We start from the raw sequence: 21178 nt of genomic DNA on the forward strand, positions 1-21178 counted from the left end.
TATTTGTTTTTTTAAGCTCTTCAAAATGGTCTAGAGAGAAATTTAGAAATTTTAAGTTTTTAGGGTCAAAAATGAGAAAAACCCATTTTTACCCCATAAAACCCCCCATAAACCCCTGATCCCATGGTCCGATTAAGCTGGTTCGCAAACTCGTTCGAATAAATGTAGGTTTACACGTTTGTACCAAATTTCATCAAAATCGGATCAATTTTGCTCGAGTTATCGCGCTAACGGACACATATATAAATATATATATATATATATAAATATATACTTTTGTGCCCACCCGGTTTGGCAGTCAGTGCGCTGGTAATTTACTCGGTGTGGCAGTCACCCGCCCGAAAGCCAGTCAGCTCTCCCATAAGCCAGTCAGGTATGGCTTCCCGTGCACTTTATACGTATGAAAACAGCAAACCGGTGCTGCTGCCTGTGTCGATAAGCGTAACTGCAATACCAATGCGGAGACTGTCTCATCGTGTGTTCTATCGTGGAGTAGTGTAGCCAGTACGGCACCCTACCCTACTTTGTAGCGGTAAAACCCAGCGGTCTGTAACCTTCGTTTACTCCTTTTTACTATTTGTGTTGGGATAGTGATTAACTACGTGTTAATGTTTAAACATGTTCATACTCCAAATAAATATGATGCACCTCTAATAAGGATCGTCGAATATTAATTAATTATAATTGGTTGAATCTTGATCCTACCCGTTCATCATCTCATATTTTAAGTTATTTTGATTTTTTTTACCTTCAGTTGAAATTTTAGTCAACTTCTCCTTTATACAATATTTTTTATCCTAGTATTTACAGTGTTTCCACGGACCGGGAACTATACGGATTTTCTTTATCTCGAGAAATATACGTGAATCTTGTCCGAGATACTGTAACTGTTTTTTACGCAATTGCGTAACGCGAAGGAGTAACTATTACATATGACAACGATATTATTCTATCTGATAAGAATAACCATGAAACTACACTCGAAAGATAAAATATTTTTATAATAATTTCAATTTTACAAACAAACTATTACAGGAATTATATTTTGGGACGGATGAATGATAAGGAAGCAACAAAAAGTGGTCACGAGTGCAAATACGGGGGGGGGGGGGAGGGGGGTACAATATAACGAACGCCAGAAACGATTATTTGTTTACTTTTCAGATTCCTTATCAAATCTCTCCCTCTCTCTCTCTCTCTCGCTCTCTAACAATGTACAGATTGTGGACTTTACGATTTAAGTTTTCCTGCAATTATTTCAGTTCAATCCCATACCTATCCTTATGGTTTCCTATCTATTATTTTTCAAAATAAATAGTAAAGCAGGTTAAACTATTTTTTATTTTATTTTCTTGAAACCAAACACTCTTTACCATCCGGTATTCTGCAGAGTCAAATGTTTAACACTGTGTTTATAAAAATTGAATGGCCACACAATTTTGTGTTTTATTTTTTTTTTACTAATAGTAACTGGGATATTTATATATACCAATAAGTGCTGCAAGATGTAATAAATGCTGCTGATTAATATCAAAATAAGTTATAATTTATTTTGTATAATACATCGGTCATTGAATACAAACCATAATGGGTTTTCTATTTGTAACTTTAACTTGCAAATACAGTAGAACCTCGCTTAACTGGAGTCGCATCATCATGATGCCTATATATTATATAACCTCACAAATCCCAATGTTTTATTAACTGTGTTTTTCAGTCTAATATTTCGATATGAACGATATATTTAACTATTTACGGTAATTTTTATGTGCAGTAGGTTCCCAATTATTGAAATATTACAGTTCATTTAACAAAAATAAGATGGAAGCAAAACGGAGAAATATCGATCAGTATCGTCAAGGTCAACCTATACGCTCGCACCTACAGACTGACAATCTTGCACTGACACTGACATACTGACAATCGTCTGCTTCTGTCTGCTGTCACAACACTACAATATTTTGTGGTTGGGTCGTTGGGTGATTAGTAACCATGACAACTTGTGGATGTAGAGAAACCAAAGAAATAATAGAACAAAGAGAAATAATAAGAGGTGTTTTACATCATTTTTATCTTTATCTTATTTTTATCATTGTTATTATTACCAGAAAGACTTAAGTACAGTACTATGATTTTATGGTGTTTTATGAGTTATTTAATATTTTTATCCCCATACTTCTGTTCTGAAACATCATGTAGTAGTAGCCTAGGATGACTACGGTATCAGTAGTCTTCTAGTCTACATTTTCATTTTGTTTTGTTCTTTACGTGATTTATTGCTGTACAGTAAGCAAATTTTGTTTTGTTTGAGTAAGCATACGGTGTAGTTTTTATTAGTAAACCAAGGTTAATGACTTAACATATCACGGTTGCGCAATACCTATTGTATTTTGACTATGTAAAATGCAAATTTATAATCACGTTAACGTCCATTTATATAGTGTCCCGGAACGGCATTGTTCCTGAGTAAGAAACATATAAATATCATATTTAAATTATCCAGAAGTCCTTAGTTACTCACACGGGGAAAAAAAAGTTTTAGGCCTAAATCATTTGAAACCTGTACATTACATATTTTTGGTCGAGTTTTCGACCACTGGACGACCACTAGTTAAAGTTAATTGTATTACAACAATCTTTATAGTAAGCAATATAAGCTTGATTCGGACTTATCTGCCTTCAGCTAATCCATCATATGATAGTACGTTAGAGAGTATGCCCATGCTGAAGTTTTACTTATACTTGAAGAATGACTTAATTTAGTACCAAGAAATAAATCACACCCCTTACATACACTGTGCTGTTTTAATGCTGTGTAGTTGATTGCTACTGTATTAACCTGTGATCGCATATTAATTCATTCATTAGGAACGTATTTAAAAAAATACTACTTTTATTTTTTTTAAATTTCTATGATTTATTTACAATAACAGAAATGTGTAAGATTAAAATAAATTAATGTGTTGCATTGTCCATTTAAAGTTACATCATAGTAAATTAAAATTCCACTGAAACTTAAACAATAAAAGCCGAAATTAGTTATAAAGAAAACACGAGTTTCCTTTGTATTGCTTTTACAATCGAAATATACATACTGAGCCACGGCTCGGTCCCCCGGTACTTTTCATTTTAAATATTCAAATAAAGTCGATTATTTTTAATGTTTTATGAAACGTGACATAGCAAATTTCCACGGAACTTTTTTTGTCGGCTACTACTTTATTTTATTTTTTGGTCAGGTTAGTTTAAAAACAGTGGATTCTGTATACAAAAAGTGAAATGTTCTAAATCATATTTTTTTATTTTTGGCTTATGTACGTAATTTAAATTGTACGAGAGGGGCTTCCCACCGTGCCGGATTGCGCCGTGCGGGCATATTTTGATCCAGTGGCGGGTGTTTGGTGTTTTGAATAAGAATACTGAATTGCTCGTTTTAAGATCGTATCATTACAAATCCTATCATTTTAAGATTTGCTTACACTTACGAGAAATGCATTTTCCATTTGTACATTTCTCAGGTACAAATTTTATGAAATAACGTACATTATTGAGTTGTTTGACAAGTAGCTGGGGACCGAGCTTTGTTCGGGAAACTTTACACTTTGAGAGTATTCCTTGGTCAATATAATGCTATCCCAAAAATAATAATTTGCGGTATTTTTTTTTCTTGACATTTAACTTCTATTCAAATAATAATATCATAGTTTACTGAAATGATGAGATAGAAGAGTTTTTAAAAATTTGTTTGGTTCCCCTAAATGGCCGAAACTATAGAAATTACCCAGTATTTTTCACGCTGAATTCAAAGAAGGCTATTAGTAGTATGAAAATCTTCCCACCTTCCTTCCTTTGAAGTATTAGTCACTGCAAGAACTTGGACTCGCTCCAAAACCAGAACCGAAACGTTTAATTTACCCTCAATTTTTAAAATGTAATAAGTTACAATTTTCTGGAAACTCAGGACACTTTCTGACTGAAAATAATTACGGTTGATCCTTGTTGGTGAGTACCAAAAAGGAACCTTAGGTATAAACATGGTTGTATATCCAAGTTTGGTTGTCCTTGATATTGCACTATTTCATTGACACTGACAAATTAGGGCTAGGCTGCACTATAAGTTAATTGGGAGTTTATTTGATATCTAGTCCTAAGCTTATAGCCATCTTAAGGCAAACATAACCAAAACCTAACCACAGACATATAAATATAAGTGATATAAATATAAACACTCATCCTCTGTAGGCCTAAAGCTACCTATCTATATTTTTTTGGGTTAGGATTAGTACTTTTTTGAGAGAGTGTCATTATGTACTGAGCACACTTAGATGATATAGGGTATCAGTGATTTATGAAATTATTTATTTATAAAAAGCAACCTAACGGAGTTACCTTAATGATGCACCCAGTATTTAATACAAAAATTAAAGCTTATGCCTATGTATATTAGTTTTAAAACAGAGTAGAATAAGGCACCTATAATCTAGATTAGGCATTGATTAGTGTTTATAAACTAAACATGGATGAACCACTAAGTCAAGCTACTAATCCAGTTGTTCAGGCTAGGCTAAACTGAACTCTGAAAGCATCCATCTCAAAACGGCCACAACTTAAGAACAGATCCTAGAATTTCATTTATTTTAAACTTTATTTTTCTGAAATAGATAGCTAAACAGTCCAGTGCAATCATCCCACACTGCAAATAGCAACACTCAAACTTAGTTAGGTAAGCTAGTGGTAGGTTACAACTAATTATTATCCCTGTGACCGATTCAGTGTAACATCTGACATCAGTCAGAATCAGACGACATTATTGACAACGACACTCGTCGTGTCGTTTCTTTAATTTACGGTATAATATAGTATAAAACATCTACCATATCCATAATAATGTTCTACCACTGCACCTAAACAGCAGAAAAAAGCAAATCACCAAATTCAAATCACCAAGATTCTCACAATATGACAAATTATTTATAAATTAAAAACAGTATATCTTCTGTGCCAGTAGTTAATGCGTGATTGAACTTCAAACAAACAAACAAACACACAAACTTTCACATTTATAATATTAGTAAGATAAGATGTATTAATTAAATATTAATTACTAGCTGTGTGCCCGTTCTACGCACGGGGATCCTCTAGTGGTCAGTTGAAACCTTCCTAAATAAAGAAAAACTATTGGTTTGCATATTTTCAGATATGCTAGCCAAACTATTATATACAAACAAATACAGAAATACAGTATCTGACAGTTTCAAGTAAAAAAAAAAATGCGTAATAGATCTATGAGGGGTACACTTCCATATCTGTTGGCACAAACAGCTAAATTAGTAATATTGATTATTCAATTGTTTAATTCCATATATCGTTTAGTTAGTTAGGTTAGGTTAACCTTACCTAACTAACCAAACGATATATAGTTAAAATACTATACCTCAACCTCGACATTAAACATTCAGGTTGGAAATTTCACTATCAAAGGTGCTCTTGGCCTGTCCGTACGGAACACTGATATTATGCGCTACCAACTTAATTGTTAATTGTTTAATTAATTAAATTAATTGTTAATTAATTGTTTAAGCCTACGAACCCAAGAGATGGATAATTGGTCTGTTGGACGTATGGTCCAGCGAGCAGCACATAGCGTTGAGAAAACACATTAGAAATACGATTTGAGCATAATCCGTAAACCTCTGTTACAATCACCCACTGCAGTTGTCTCTAAACACTTTACACAACCACCATTGAAGTGCCGTCAACGAGTTGAAACCTTATATGTAAGCTATTGGTAACGCTTATGTAAAAAATGTAAGTTTCCCAGGCATATAGAACACTGAGTCAAAGTCTTTTCCCCGGTTATAAACCCAAAACTCGATAGAAATTCTATACACAAAGAAGCTCTATTTTCATTTACGGTTACCCTACACATTATTGCACTTGCGATTAATTAAATCCGTTATGTAAGGAAAAACGGTTTTAATCCAACTTGGTTTGGATTTGCTTTTGTAACTTGATCTGAAATGATTGCGGTATTTGTAAACAATATTCAATGTAAACGTATCAGTGACAGCTAGAGAAAAATAATCTTGATCCGAACAGCTGTTCGCTATTTCATATGATGATTATGTGATAAACATTGTGAGAAAACTTGACAAAAATCGCACAAAATTGGGTTTTAAACGTCCGTAAGTTTTTTTTACAAAGTAGCGAGGCCATATTTTAATAGCTAAAGACACTTTCGCCAATCCAGTGAATACATTAAAATGATTCGAGGATCTTGATAGGTACTCTCGTTTTCAGGAGAAGGCCGCGTAAAATGGCCTTTGGACCGTGACAGACGGAAGATAGACAACAACGAAATTGAGATAATAATTGATTTGAGATAATAATTGATGATTGAGATAATAACGTAATTGAGATGAAACTTTTTTTCGGATTCTTGAATGTTTAAAACGTAAAAATAATCTAAAAGTTGATGATTCTAAACAATGTACAGACAAAACTCTAATTTTATTTATATAGATTAGTACCTGTGGTGATTTTTATTAGAAATTTATTGAAGTAAATAAACAGCAAAGTTAAAAACCATCTGACCAGTGTTTTTATTTAAAAAGTACGTAGGCCTATTTGATTGGCTTTGTTTTCTGAACTAAAATATCTATTTCCTGATCTATTTTTAGTTCCTGTTTTCGAAACATAATTTGGCAAAACAATTATTTATTCATTAAACAACTTGATCGAAAAATAATTTCTAAACATTGGAGGACAATTAAAAAACTTTTGAATTCTAATAAACCTAGCTGCCGTACCTGTGTTTTACATCGGAGAGGATTTTGAAGAGAAAAAGTTTGATACACGTCACATATTTCAAATCCCACTCCAAACACGTCATGTTAATACGTTTACTTCCTTAAATTAAGAATGTCAGAATCTCCAATTAACAGGCCCGTAGCAAAAGTTAAAAGTTTCACAAATCGAATCGTTTCTACCTTTTGGACCGCAAAATCAAAGAACTTTATTGACAGCATTTAAAGCTGACTTCGTTAAACATTCTGTTATCTACATTCTTCAAAAATGTAAACATTGTGAAACTTTGGAATCCCATGGGGCGTAACTCAAAGAAAACACGTTAAATGTAATCGGTATATTTGTTAACCAGGTACAGGGCTTAAATAATATAGTAAATAAATTTATCAATGAAAAAATGACTATATTCTACAAATCATAAAGATATTGGAACTTTATATTTTTTATTTGGTACCTCTTGAATTGATATAGATAATAAATCGAAAAATAAAGAAATATAAGTTGATTGATTATTGGCTCTTAAGGGTAAACAATCAAGGAACATGATTTAATTAAGTAACCACACATCACTGAGTCTATATCTTCATTCTTTCTTGTAAAAATCGCTTTGATTGTGGCTATATAAAATAGGGAAGTAATATTTCACTGTACAACGAGCTCAAAAAGCTCGAGAACCAGCAATGATGGAAATAACCGGCAGAACCTTTAACCATCCACTGGCTCGCTAGTCGCTACCTCAGGTCGGTCGGTAGCCGGGTAGCCCATCAATGGAACCCGTTAGGCTCGCCCCTACCTCTCGCCACAAAAGAGACAAGAATTTTGCCTTGTTCCACACGCCTTTGATTGTTTGAGGCGGGAAAACTATTTGTGTGCTACGGCCCGCGCAACACAGGATATTGTTTTCGTATTAGTTGGCCTTTTTCCAAGATGACCGTGACCGTTAACTTATTTTATGGACTCCCTTGGAGAATAATTCAAAACTACAAAGAACATTTCTAATCCCACAGTATACTAGCTATTTAAATTATAAACACTTTGGTGTTTGAAAAATATTTTTGGACGATAAATTTTGCAGCTTTTTGAAATCATCCAAGATGGCCGCTTGCCTCCAAGGACTCAACAATAGGCCTAATTGTGCGACTATAAAGCAATAACTTCCCACCTTACGCTTGCGAATTAGTACGGTACATATTTGTATCCACAGTTGCCAGGACGACTATTAAGACGACCAAAGATTACATTGACATTTAGGTATTTAATCTGTAGAATAGTAATTGTTAAGTAATCTGGAAGACAACTAATTAAAATGAAGTGCGAAAGATGGGTTATGAGAGTGCCCAATGCCTGAAGCATAATCCATTTGTTTGAGGTGCGGATTTTCAAGTTTGTAGAACAAATAAATATCACAAAGTAGAAGGGCAGGGGTGAAAGTGACTGAAGTGACGGGATACCCGGGTGGATTTTCAGTGACTGGATTCCAGTGGTATGCGGTAAAATATATAGTGACTGGCTTAACAGCACAAATTTTACGTGACTGGCTTTCCCATGCAAATGCGGTGGTGACTGCATTAGCATAGCATTTTTTACGTAATTATATTTTAGTATTTTTAAGAAAAAACGAGATATATACGTTCAGATATGTCTAGGCTTAAGATATTTACCAACATATATTATATATATATCATAGTCTTGAAATATATTGGGGGGTGCAACTGACTGACTTCCAGTGTATATTTTATGTGACTGGCTTCCCGGGCGCGGCCGTGTATATATATATATAAATATATATATATATATGAATTTGAACGGATGGTGTTTTTGGCCTCTGGGGACCTCAAAACGAAAAAGTAAATTGGTCCCGGGTCTAGGTCTTACCATGAGACCTACGGTAATAGCTTATTCCCTATATGGGAAATTCGCTAAAAATTATAAAATGTAAAAGTTACTTAGCCAAAACAAAGTAATATAAAGGCCAATTTATATTTAAGTAATATAAACATAAATTTAAAGGCGGGTTTCAATAAAAAATGTTCCAATATGCCAAAACTTTATCCTAAATTGTAATGACAAAAGAAAAAACAATCAATATCGAGCCAAAAATGGGAAAAAAACTATTTATAATGTCATATTATTTATAAAAATGCATAAACACAATTAAAATTAAGTTTCTGGAGGATTTTATAGTTAATTTATTATTTATGGATAGATATATTTGGAAAGCAGAGCTGCATGGTGGAGTAACGCACTTTGAAAACTCAAAATACCTTCTAGTTTACTGATTTTATGACTCTAAACTATTACAAGGGATGCTATTATAACAGTACATTACAAAACAGCATAGGAATTATATAATCAATATCAACATATCTTTCATTTGCATAAAAATAAAGACGGGATCTTGGGCATGAGTCTTTCACCAGGAACAGCTGTTTTCTTTGAGTTATTTGTCAGAATGTAAACAAATGGATGGTGCTGCCACCTAGCAAAGGTCCATAGTACTAACATTTAAAGTTTCCAGATGCATAGCGCTAGTAGTATCGTTTACAAAAAATAAAATGTCTCGCGTTACAAAGATGTAACACCGTGCATCAAAGAAGTCAAAAAGTCTGTTACATAAATGTAACACTGTGCTTGAAATAGTTAAGTGTTTTTATATGGACACAGTTAGTCTTTGACATTGCCTAGCCATATGAATTATTTTACTTAAAAAACCCACCCTTGAAATAAGAAAAAAATGTATTTGTATTTGGATCCGAAGATCTGGATCCGAGGATCCGGATCCGATTTTTTCAAGATCCGGATCTGGTACCGACATTTTCTTGGATCCGCCCATCACTAGTGGAAACCATATTGATTGTATTGTAACTGATGATGAGACTTGGGTAAAGCATGTCAACTACTCTGTTCCCAGCGATGAAGACGTGGCTTGCTACGTAACGCTTTGACTCTGGCGCTGAACTCCATACTGTTGTAAACCAGTGGTTGAACTCACAGGCGGCTGATTGAGGGCATTGAAAAGCTTGTACCACACTATGATAAACACCTTAGTTTTAATGTGATAATGTATAAAAATATCCTAAAAGTTTAGCTTTAAAATGTATATAATACTAGCAGAGTACCCGTCCTTCGTACAGGGTTGGCATGTAAGTTTAAAATGCTTATTGCAGTTATACTCAAGCTTTGCGTTTGCAATGGGGAAGGACACATTTTGATAAAATTTTCTTCTTTAAATTGACGGTATACTAATGGTATTAAACATCTACCATAGCCATAATGAACCCCATGTGTTTGTAGTTCATGTTCTACCACTTCCCTAAACAATAAAAAAAAAATTATTAAAAATTCACAAAAAATCACAAATTATTCATGACACTTTAAAATATAAACATAACTAAACAAGCCTACTTTGACAGTTCTCATAGCGTATCACAGTTTTTTGTTGCTGCTTAGTTCAAATAAGCTGTTTGCATAAATGCAAAAAAAATATAGTGCTGCACCCTGTTGGTAAATCTTATAACTTTTTAATGCTTTTGTATATCATAGAACCAACTTTTTAGTTGAAACAGCTGACTAAATTCTATAGTTCCCTTTAAATATGAATACTCATTAAGTTAACATGGGGAACTACAACAGAGCCACTGGGGCAGAGCCCAAAAGGATTTTTGAGATAAGAATATGCCTATATGTTAATCGGGAATGTGAGCTATCATCATGCCAAATTTCAGCCCAATCCATCCAGTGGTTTGTTTATGCGTGATTGAACTTCAAACAAACACACAAACTTTCACATTTATAATATTAGTAAGATAAGATAAGATAAATTGTTTTTTTTTTTTCATTTTGTATATGGTTTATTTTAAAATGTACCCGCTACTTTCTGGATAGCCTTATGGCTAGGGGTGTGCGAATATTAAAACTTAGAACTTTTTTGAATCAAATATTGGGATATTTGATTTGATTCAAAATTTCTAAATAGGTTCGAAGTTTGAATCGAATATTTAAATGATCGACCTACCATTTAAAAGTAGGTTATAATCAATTATTATTCCAAACTAAATGATTATTCATATTGTTTTATAGTTCTAAAAAGTATATTAAATAAAAAATAAAGTCCAACTATGAGTTTACTGTCAAGAATATGTAAGATCGGCAGAATAGAATACAAACAATTGACGACACGACACGGGCACGGCAGCTCAGATGAGTCGAATCCTAATCTATTCTTAGGGTTCGACCCTGAGAATAGATTCGGATTTGAGATTCGATTAACGAGATTCGAGAATCGCTCACAGAATACACAGACTCGCCACCAGCTCTATATATAATAACTAATAACGTTAAAAGGGGGTTCGGTACCCCCTATGTTAGCAATGTTAACATAATGTACCTTTTCTCAAAAACCATAGCAACTATGACAATGCAATTTTTGTTAGTTGTTTATGGTAACCTTAGCAACAATTTAACACAGGGATTTTAAAATGTATAAACTTTTAGGTATTAAAAAAATTTTTTTGGAAAACATAAAAAATGTCATGAAATTTACTAATTAGGCATTCCTAAAATCAGTTAAAATCTAACTAGAACAAAACCCATGTGTTAAAATTATCTGTTACACCTAATAAATAAGTGGTTAAAATTTCAGGGCTCTAGCTTTAATAGTTCCTGAGAAAAGATACATTTTATATAAAAAAACAAAACTTTCGGAAAAACGAGTTTAAACTTACAGTAAATGGTAGTTAGTACATTCCTGAAGCATAAGAAGGTCCTGCTTTGCTATCCTCAACATCAAACTCATCTTCAAGCTTTCTTTTGGCAATCTCCTTACTATGTCTGATCTTCTTTTGGATTTCTTGAGCTTCTCGGTCACTTTTCGCGATACGCACCATGTCCAAGTATTTTAATATTTTGCAGCAATTAGTGCCGGGGCCATTCCTAACTTTCTTAAAACAAAACATTTGGCAATATTCCCTTCATTAAAGTATGCCACTGCATCAAAAACCCCTAGTTCTAGAGTGTTAAGGGCCACAAAATTAATTTTGGGTAGTCGGCTCCAGATAATATTATTTACCGATTCATTCGGATTCTGGGTTTTGCCATGCAAGCACTTGCGAAGAAGGTCCTTATTACTCAGGTCCCTGAAAATGTCCTTTAATTCTAACATAGTGTATTCTGGCAAATGAAAATGTTTACTGTGGTCATATGGAGTTCCTGAAGCTACTGACTTTTTATACTTGCACCATGAGTTTTCAGGACAGAGGCCATGCTGCGGTTTTTCATTGCTACTCTGTAAGTGGAAATATTCCGCCCAAACATCCCTTCGCATTGCTTCTAAATTGTTAGGGTTACGTCTGATGGCAAGGCCATAATATTTTTGTATCTTTAAAATGTCTGCATCAGTTAATTTAAATTCAGCTTCCTTTTTCTTATTTTCCTTTTTCTTTGCTGGTTTACCTTCCGCCGACTTCTTTTCTTCATCTGCTTTCTTCTTTTCTGCCATCTTCTGTGCTGTCTTCTTCTTTTTTAAATCCATTAATCTTCTTCCCTTTCTTTTTTGCACATGTCCAATGCACTCTAGTTTTTTTTAATTCAATGTCCTGGCCATAAATATGTAAGTCTGCTACTTGTTGAAAAGATTTTGAGTCACCGTCACCTAAGTAATATTCATATCGCACATCGCGTTCAAGAGATCGTTCAAATATTTCTTTCACCCCACTTATGTCCATTCCTCCACTAACACCTATGTAGTTTGCATAGCATTTTTCTTCATGCTTATTACTATATTTATCCTTACATCTACAGAACTTAGATCTAACCGCTACGTTTATAACTTTTCCTGTGTCAAAGCTAGTGGCTGAGACAACGCCGTTGAGGGACGTGTGCCCACGTTTTTGCCAAGACCCATCTAATGCTATGCTTAGGTCACTGTTCCCATCATTTTTCTCCACAGCTTCTTTTAGGGCATTGTCCATTGAAGTTTTAGCTACATTACTAACAGCTTTTCCAATTACATCTACATATGGAGAAAATCTAGTCGGCGGAGGAGGAAGATTCATTACTCCGGCTAACGTTTTGCCGGCAGTAGGTCCTTTGCCAATGGTGCGAAGACCATACACATATCTTATGTTAATATCAAACAAATGTTTTGGTTTATTTAAATTAGATAGGCCTACTGGTACTTGAGGTGATGAAAAGAATTTGCTTTTGTCATCACAGTTTGTACAACTTACAACTATTTCGTAGGCTAAGCCGAACTGTCGCTCAAAATTTATTGTGAGATTACTACCACAGGTCTGACAGGCTCCAAACTTGCAAAACATTTCCTTGAAGACACTTGTGTCTATTATCAGGTTGAACTCATTGGAATGGTACTCACTATATCTATCTAAATTAGGAGTTATTTTAGTATTTGAAGCCCCTTTACTAAGTTCGGGTTCAGGGTTAGGCCTTGGATTAGGGGAATGTTCAGTTGTGTTGCCTACAGGACACTTAGGTTTCCCAACTAGCCTACGTTTTTTGAACACTTTGGGAACTGTAGATCTCGGCATTGTTACTATAGGCCTAAATCACTAAAAACTATTTCACATAAAACACAACAAACTGAACTAAACTTATTCACATAAGCAAATTTTACTCACAACACTGGTAAGAAAGTAAACAAACAACAATAAAAACAAAGGCTATGTCCAGCTGGCAGGATTGTCAAGCTGTCTTTAAAAGCATGGTGACCAACATAGGAAAATAAAATCAATAATCAATAAGTAATGTTCAGTCATTGACACTTTATGTATGAACATGCAATATTTTATCTCACTTTTGGAGCTAAAACCTGAGTGCTGCATTATTTTTGAAAAATTTTATCTATTGTTTATAAGGCAACAACCCTTATAAGTTATATGTTTCTGAAATCAGAAAAAAACCGAGAATAATATAAAAATATATTTTTTTTTTAAATTTTGAGGTACCGAACCCCCTTGGAACAGCACAGCAGTTAGCAGTGTCAAACTACGCCTAGCTGGAAAAAATCCGAACTCGGTCTCAAAACTTAAGGCCATGGCTTGAATTACGTCTTAGTCGAGTATTAATTGTATTTTAATAGGGATTCAATACCAGTTCTGAAATATTACTCACAATTCTTGATATCGATTCCATATAAAAACTCATATTTAAGGAAGTTGCCTTGGTCAATGTTTTGTTGTTAGTTTAAATTCGGAATAATCAGACAACCGGCGTAGTTCATGCCGGCCCAAAATTATCGTGCCCTCTCAGTTATTTATCGTATCTGAGTGTGATAAGTAAACGGAATCAGGGAACCGCTCTTGCTTTTTACAAAACAAAATAGTCGTAGACTGAAAACATCCAAATGGAGGTAGCACTGGCACAGAAACTCTGCTAGAAAATCGAGACACTGTAAAATATTATGTTGGTACCACTAGAAGAATCAACCAGCTCATTGGCTGTTGGCAATTGCAATGCCATAGTTCCAAAGTACTATTCCCCTAGTAAATATGGCAGCCAACGTCTCCCAATTCTCGCATTCAGTGCTACCTTCGGTTGTAGCTCTAGTTCAGTGCGAGCAACTATTGCCGCCATTGCGGGTATCGACTTAACCTTGATCGCAATAAGTATTTGTCTTTGTTCGTGAGTGTGTGTAGACAGACACAAAGACTGAAACTAAGAAGACTCAGACGGCATGACAATTCAGACAATACTCAATACGATTCCCAATCGACACTTGACTGTGGATTGAATTGATGTTTAGTATTTATTTAATATGTTTTTTTTTTTATTTGATTAACAGAGTATACTATTGTATCGATTAACAAATTTGAAATCACCAAAGTGTACCTACAACAACCATAAACTAGACACGAAAAAACGAGCTTCATAATTTACAATGGGATGAGAAGGCTACTTGTGTTGTTTAGTCTATGGTTCAATCAGCTTACTTGGAAAGTAAAACAACTGTGTAAAACCCTATTTCGTTTGCTTTAAATAACATTTGACTTTAAAAAAAGGCGTGGTATAGGCCTACATTTTTGTCGTGGTAAAAAGTAGGCCTACCGATACAATTTTTTTGTCACACAATCGGTACTTTCTTCTTGATCTTACTCCAAATTTAGCTATATTTCAACATCGGTGATATTTTTTCTTTTCCTTCACTCATCTAAAATAACATACCGGTAGCATTTTTTAACGCACATTTTTGGACTTGGACGACTGGTTTTGGCTGTGGTATGGTACAAGTAGGTGCCTATTACCTAACGTAAAATGATGTTATGGTTGAGGAAGTAAGGTTTAAATAGACAAAAAAAATCATTTTCATTTTATGCTATGGAGGTTGGGTATGTTTTATTTCTTGATTTACGGCAGGGAAATCTGTTCTACAGTACAATACAACAGTAAATGACAGATCATTATTTAATTTTTCAGAATACAGAATTTTAACAGAAAATTTAAAAACCACCATCTACAAATCTCGCTATACCAAGGCCTGAGTCATGAATGATACATATTATTAATGGTAAGGGGAAAAGGAAACGGTGATATAAATAAGTTAACACAATCATATAACTTTTAATTTTGTATTACATAAATTATAGATTTTCTAGGCTTACATTGTATTATACTTACATAACATGAAGTTGATCTCAAACTCAATTGAACTTAAAAACTCTTCGATTGAATATTCGCTCGTAAATATTCGATATTAGGAATAGTAAAAATATATTTGATTTGATTCTAAATCCAACCTAAAAATCACAATTCGCACACCCCTACTTATGGCATGATATTTCATCAAGAAATTGTGTTACTTATAGGTTATCAATCTAGACCAGGTTATGTGAAGGTCTGTTGAGACAGAATAATGTGATACAATATTTGAGCTGTCAAGATAAAATAGATTTAGGGACACATTGGCTCTTATATGTTTTATAGCTACTTATGTTGTCTAATAGGAGCTGGAGATGGTTGCGACCAAATATGAGCAAACAGAGAGGGTCCAAGTAGTCTACACACAAGCAGGATCTTATCTGCTCTTCATCAAGAAGGATTTTGTGGGTGCATTGAAATACTATTTGAAGGTGATTGAAATGGACAAAATGTCATATGCCATGAAGGTAGGTTTTTATGTGTACATTTTCCATAAATAAATTAATTAAATGAGTGTAGCAACATAAAGGTATGCTAGGGAGGCGCATTTCACCCTCAAAATACTGTTTAATACTTTAAGAATAATACTTTACTGTGTAATGTTTAGGATAAATAGAAACATATCACTTTCAATATTGTAGCAACTGTAAAAAAAAACTATTTTCAGTTTTTTCCTTTTAGCGAATTTCCCATATAGGGAATAAGCTATTAGCGTAGTACTCATGGTAAGACCTGGACGCGGGACCGATTTTTTTTTTCGTTTTGAGGTCCCTAGAGGCCAAAAACACCATCCGTTCAAATTCATATATATATATATATTTATATATATATATATGTGTCCGTTAGCACGATAACTCGAGCAAAAATGATCCGGATGAAATTTGGTACAAACGTGTAAACCTACGTTTATTCGAACGAGTTCGCGATCCAGCATGATCGGACCATGGGAACGGGGGTTTACGGGGGGTTTTATGGGGTAAAAATAGGTTTTTCCCATTTTTGACCCAAAAAAACATCAAATTTAGCAATTTCTTTCCAAACCATTTTGTAGAGCTTAAAAAAACAAATAATTTAGTATATTGAAGCGTTATCATGCGCCTAATAGTTACGGAGAAAATTCAAAAAAATTTTAAATTTAAAATTCCAATGTTATTCTTATGGAGAATAAGTAAACTGTTGTAGTTTGCTTGTTTATGAACATATTTTAATCAAATTTGGAAAACGGTTTTATTTCTTACTACCTATTAAGATTTTACAAAAAAAAAAAAACAGTTTTACCCTCCCTGATGCAGCAAACCTAAGTACTTGTTAAACTAATCCTATTTAAATCGGGAATTTAAATGTTATATTTTTAAGTAGACATTTCAGTGTAAATCAAATCAGTCAAATGGAAATTCGCTTAGTCTGCAGGTTTGCTGCGGCGGGGGTATTTTTATTTAAGATTGTCTCCTCTTTCAAGTTCTATGCATTATGCATTATATAAACACATTAAATAAATTCTATATAAAAATTAAATAAATATCTTGCAAACAAATATAAAAAAAATATTGTTTTTAAATAGAGGTGTGCCAGCCTGTGATTTTTGTCAAGACCATTCATTGGCAATCACATCATCCTTATAACCATAAAATGATGCTTATAATAGTTGTGTACACCGCCTACTCTCTATCCCATTGACCCCGACTGATTACAACAATGATAATGAACAATTTTTACATCTTTAAACACAGCACAGTCACTAATGGTTACAATATTTCTCTAATCGTCAAACTGATAAATAAACCGAAAAATTAAACCAAAATAACAAAAGATATATCAGTGCCAATTATGGTGTTGGTATTAAATTACTCCTTAACAAATGAACTGGCTAAAAATGATGTCATAGTAGCCTTCAAAACAAATAACTGATAAGATGCTGTCGTCAGACACTTCAGTCCAGGGAATAAATACATTGAATCCGCGTCATTTGCTTCGTTGGTTTTTAAACACAAACACACATTCAATATACGACACATACAGATACAACATAAATAATTTTTGTATAGAAATAGGCCTTTCCAGGAAACAAAGCATTGCCGGAACGCGAGCAGGTATAAACTGCCAGACAATCCGACAGCTACCGACAGTCTGTCTCGGATTAGTTGTCTCGGATTAGTTCCTGCTTCTGTACTGGCAATGTTGTATTTCCCGAATAGCCTTAGTCTCAATACAGTTGTTGTGAGAAAGTATAAGTTGCTCTTGCAGACTTGTCGAGCTTCAAAAAAATCTTCCACTGACACATTAGTCAATTATGCCATGTTACGATGAATGGCAAGAACACAATCTGACACTAACAAAGGAAGAACTAAGAAACCTAGATCTCAGGTTAAACTGTCCAAAGTTAAAGGACATGCTGCATCCAGATAACTGGTTAATTGGAAATCGAAAGTGAGTTTTGATTACTGAAAAAAGTCAGGGAATTTAGTCTTTAACCGGGAATTTTTATGGAGTGTCTTTAAAGTAAAAAAATGGTGACTGTGGAAAATGATATAGAAGTTACTGTTATTGGGGTTGATGATTACGGATATTGCCACAGTTGCGGAGAAACTTTTGATGTGACCATTATTGTGTATGGCCTCTTACTAGCTTTTATACATACAAGACACAAGTTGAATCTAGCCAATGGGAATTGCAATTAACTGTCATTTTTTTACCATTTATAAGGATTTTAAGTTAATTTTTATTTATTTGTTTCAGTCTCACAAGCCACTCTTCCTGCGTTTAAAAAATCCAGTGAATATGTTTCAAATCTTGATAAATGAATTGGCAGCTGAAAAAACTGATTGGCGTAGTTTTTCACCTGAAGAGAGGAAAGTTTTAAAAGATGTTAGAATAAAACTGATGGATTACAAACCACCTGAAGGTGCAACGGGACCAACAACTGTGGAGGAAGTGCTGAAAAAAGCAGAGGAACATATGCTTCCAAGAAAAAGGAAACAGAAAAGAAAACAGAAATCAGGTAAAAAGTGGTGTGGAAAAAAAAAATCTGTAGCTAAAGCTAAAGTGAAAAAAGACTTTTGTGATGGTGAAAAATTAAATCCTAAATTTATAAACAATTCAAGAAGCCCTGTCAGTGAGAACAGAAATTTAAATACTCAGAATAATCATAAAAGATATAGTATCAGCAGTTGTAGTTCTGTTGATAGTAGTTATCTTCGAGATAGCACAACATTCGGACCTAGAGCATCTTGTCTGCAGACTAGTAATGAGAATTTATATGGTGCCCAAAGTGAAAGAACTTTGGACCAAAAATTTTCAAGGGAGTCAGGAGATTTAAATGGGAAACGTTACTATGAAAACAGAAAATTTTCAAGAGATTTGAGCAATTCGAGTAGATCTAGTATCAATTCAGTCCACAGTGGTTTTGTTTGTCGCCCCGAGAAATTAAATAATTGGATACCTAGTCCTGCAAAATCCACAGAGGGAAGTCTGCTAACAGCTGACAACGTAAACAAGTTTGAACAGTCATATGACAAAAGTATTCGGAGTTTAAGTCAGTTGTCATTAACTGATTCATTGTATAATGAGGTACAAACTCCTAACTCCACAGAAGGAAGTCTGCTAACAGCTGACGACGTAAACAAGTTTGAAAAGGCATGTGATAACAGTATTCGGAGGTTAAGTCAGTTGTCATTGACTGATTCATTACATAATGAGGCACAAAGTGCTGCAAACTCCACAGAAGAAAGTCTGTTAACAGCTGACAACGTTACAAAGTTTGAACAGTCATATGGTAACAGTATTCGGAGGTTAAGTATGTTATCAATTTCTGATGTTAGTGTAGGTAGCCAAGATAGCATAAGTACTTTGTCCGTGATGGATAGAGTCAAACAAAGTTATGCAATGCTTGGCCGTAATAATGAACGACAAAGTAATGCTAAGAAAAACAAAAACTTTAACAAGTTTGGTAGTACTCAAAGTTTGAATTTGCAGAAATCTGATGATTGCAAGAGGAATTTGGGAAGTAGTGGAAGTCTTAACAAATTTGAAGATAGCAATCTTAAAAGAAGATTGAATTCACGAGATTCTAGTGTTGAAAGTACTAGATCCTTCTCATTTATGCCTTCTTTTGCTAAGAAAAAATCTGAAAGTGATTTGTAGCCAATAAGTCGGTATCTGTTAAGTAAGAGGTTGAATGTCATTATGCCTTGTTGTCCGGTAATATAATAATTTCCATTTTAGATTTTAGATGCCCATTTAAAGGGGTAATTTTATGTTATTTAAAATATTTTAATAAATTGTTTTTAGGCTTTTCTTGGAATGATTCATTTTACCTGTACAATGCAAGGCAAGGCACACATTATAGACTGGAGCTGTAATATTAAAGTTTCACCAAAATATTTCATTTTTTTCTTATACCTTCTCAATTTGGTTTACCAATTAATTGTTTATAAATAGGTAAAACCCATCAAAATAGACTGTTACTTTTAAGGGTTCACACCAATTCAGCTAAATACAACTGATAGAGTAAAATTTTTTTAAATATTGAACATTCAACTTTATTTTGAGGAAAATAATAATAATAACAAGCTGTTGCCCCGTCCTACGTATGGGATTGAGAAATATCATGTACACATTGTTATTTTCCTATTCTTTCCTCAAAAAGTCGAACAGAAAAATAATTAGCATACGCTTTCCCTTGAAGACTCGGGGCCAGAACCTCGATTTGTATTCATCAGTGGTTATAAAATCTTACTTATTTCCCATAATCAATGGCAAAATCACAGAATAATAAACTAACCTGATAGTTCTAAAGAATATTTTTATATTCAACCAGCTGTCAGTTAAAACAAATTATATTCCACAAAAAAAAAACTTAAAATTTTAAAGATTGCTCTAAAAAATAAAGTAGAACGTCTAGCATTTTACCATGTATATTTAAATAGTCTGAAATCCTCTTAACCAATAAATGAACGTATCAATGAGTATAGCATTACACATAGTATAAATAAGTCAACCCTATGCATGTCATTATTATCCAAACTAGGTGAAACTAGGTCAAGGCGAGCTGTCCGGTGTGTGGGAACTGTTTATGACGGTTAGATTAAGGTATATGGAATCCTAAAATGCTATTGGAACGGAAGGAAACAGATCCGCGGCGTAGGAAGTGGTGATTTAAATAGTAAAGGCGAGCTGTTTGGGGTATGGGATCTGTGTTTGACCATTAGATTAAGGTATTTGCAATCCTATGATGCTATGAGAGGGAAGGAAACAGGTCCGTGACGTAGGAAGTGGTGAAGGAAGTAGCAAAAGCAGTCCGGACTATGGGAACTGTTTGTGACGATTATATTAAGGTATCTGCAATCCTAAAATCCAAGGGGAAGGGAGGAAAACAGGTCCGCGACGTAGGAAGTGGTCAAGGAAGTGGTCAAGGTGAGCTGTCCGGTGTGTGGGAAATGTTTATGACGATTAAATTAAGGTATATGGAATCCTAAAATGCTATTGGAACGGAAGGAAACAGATCCGCGGCGTAGTAAGTGGTGATTTAAATAGTAAAGGCGAGCTGTTTGGGGTATGGGATCTGTGTTTGACCATTAGATTAAGGTATTTGCAATCCTATGATGCTATTAGAGGGAAGGAAACAGGTCCGTGACGTAGGAAGTGGTGAAGGAAGTAGCAAAAGCAGTCCGGACTATGGGAACTGTTTGTGACGTTATATTAAGGTATCTGCAATCCTAAA

At 34.1% G+C, this 21178-nt stretch overlaps 1 protein-coding gene across 4 annotated transcripts in view; it reads left to right on the top strand.

Moving 5' to 3' along the window:
• LOC128985941 (uncharacterized) overlaps nucleotides 1–19751 on the top strand; it is a 70980-nt gene extending 51229 nt beyond the window's left edge. For 3 of the 4 annotated variants that reach the window (XM_054405937.1, XM_054405939.1, XM_054405938.1), the window contains exons 10-11: nucleotides 15765–15926; nucleotides 18196–19751. In XM_054405937.1, coding sequence (XP_054261912.1) covers nucleotides 15765–15926; nucleotides 18196–19599 — 1566 coding nt within the window. In that variant the 3' untranslated portion in view covers nucleotides 19600–19751. The remainder of the gene's footprint in view (nucleotides 1–15764; nucleotides 15927–18195) is intronic. The other variant, XM_054405940.1, reaches the window with a different exon arrangement.
• Nucleotides 19752–21178: the final 1427 nt, after the last annotated feature.

The sequence above is a fragment of the Macrosteles quadrilineatus genome, unplaced genomic scaffold (assembly GCF_028750875.1).
Source record: "Macrosteles quadrilineatus isolate MER2022 unplaced genomic scaffold, UCM_ALF_1.0 Scaffold_2__2_contigs__length_208266976, whole genome shotgun sequence".
In the NCBI taxonomy this organism is placed as follows: domain Eukaryota; kingdom Metazoa; phylum Arthropoda; class Insecta; order Hemiptera; family Cicadellidae; genus Macrosteles; species Macrosteles quadrilineatus.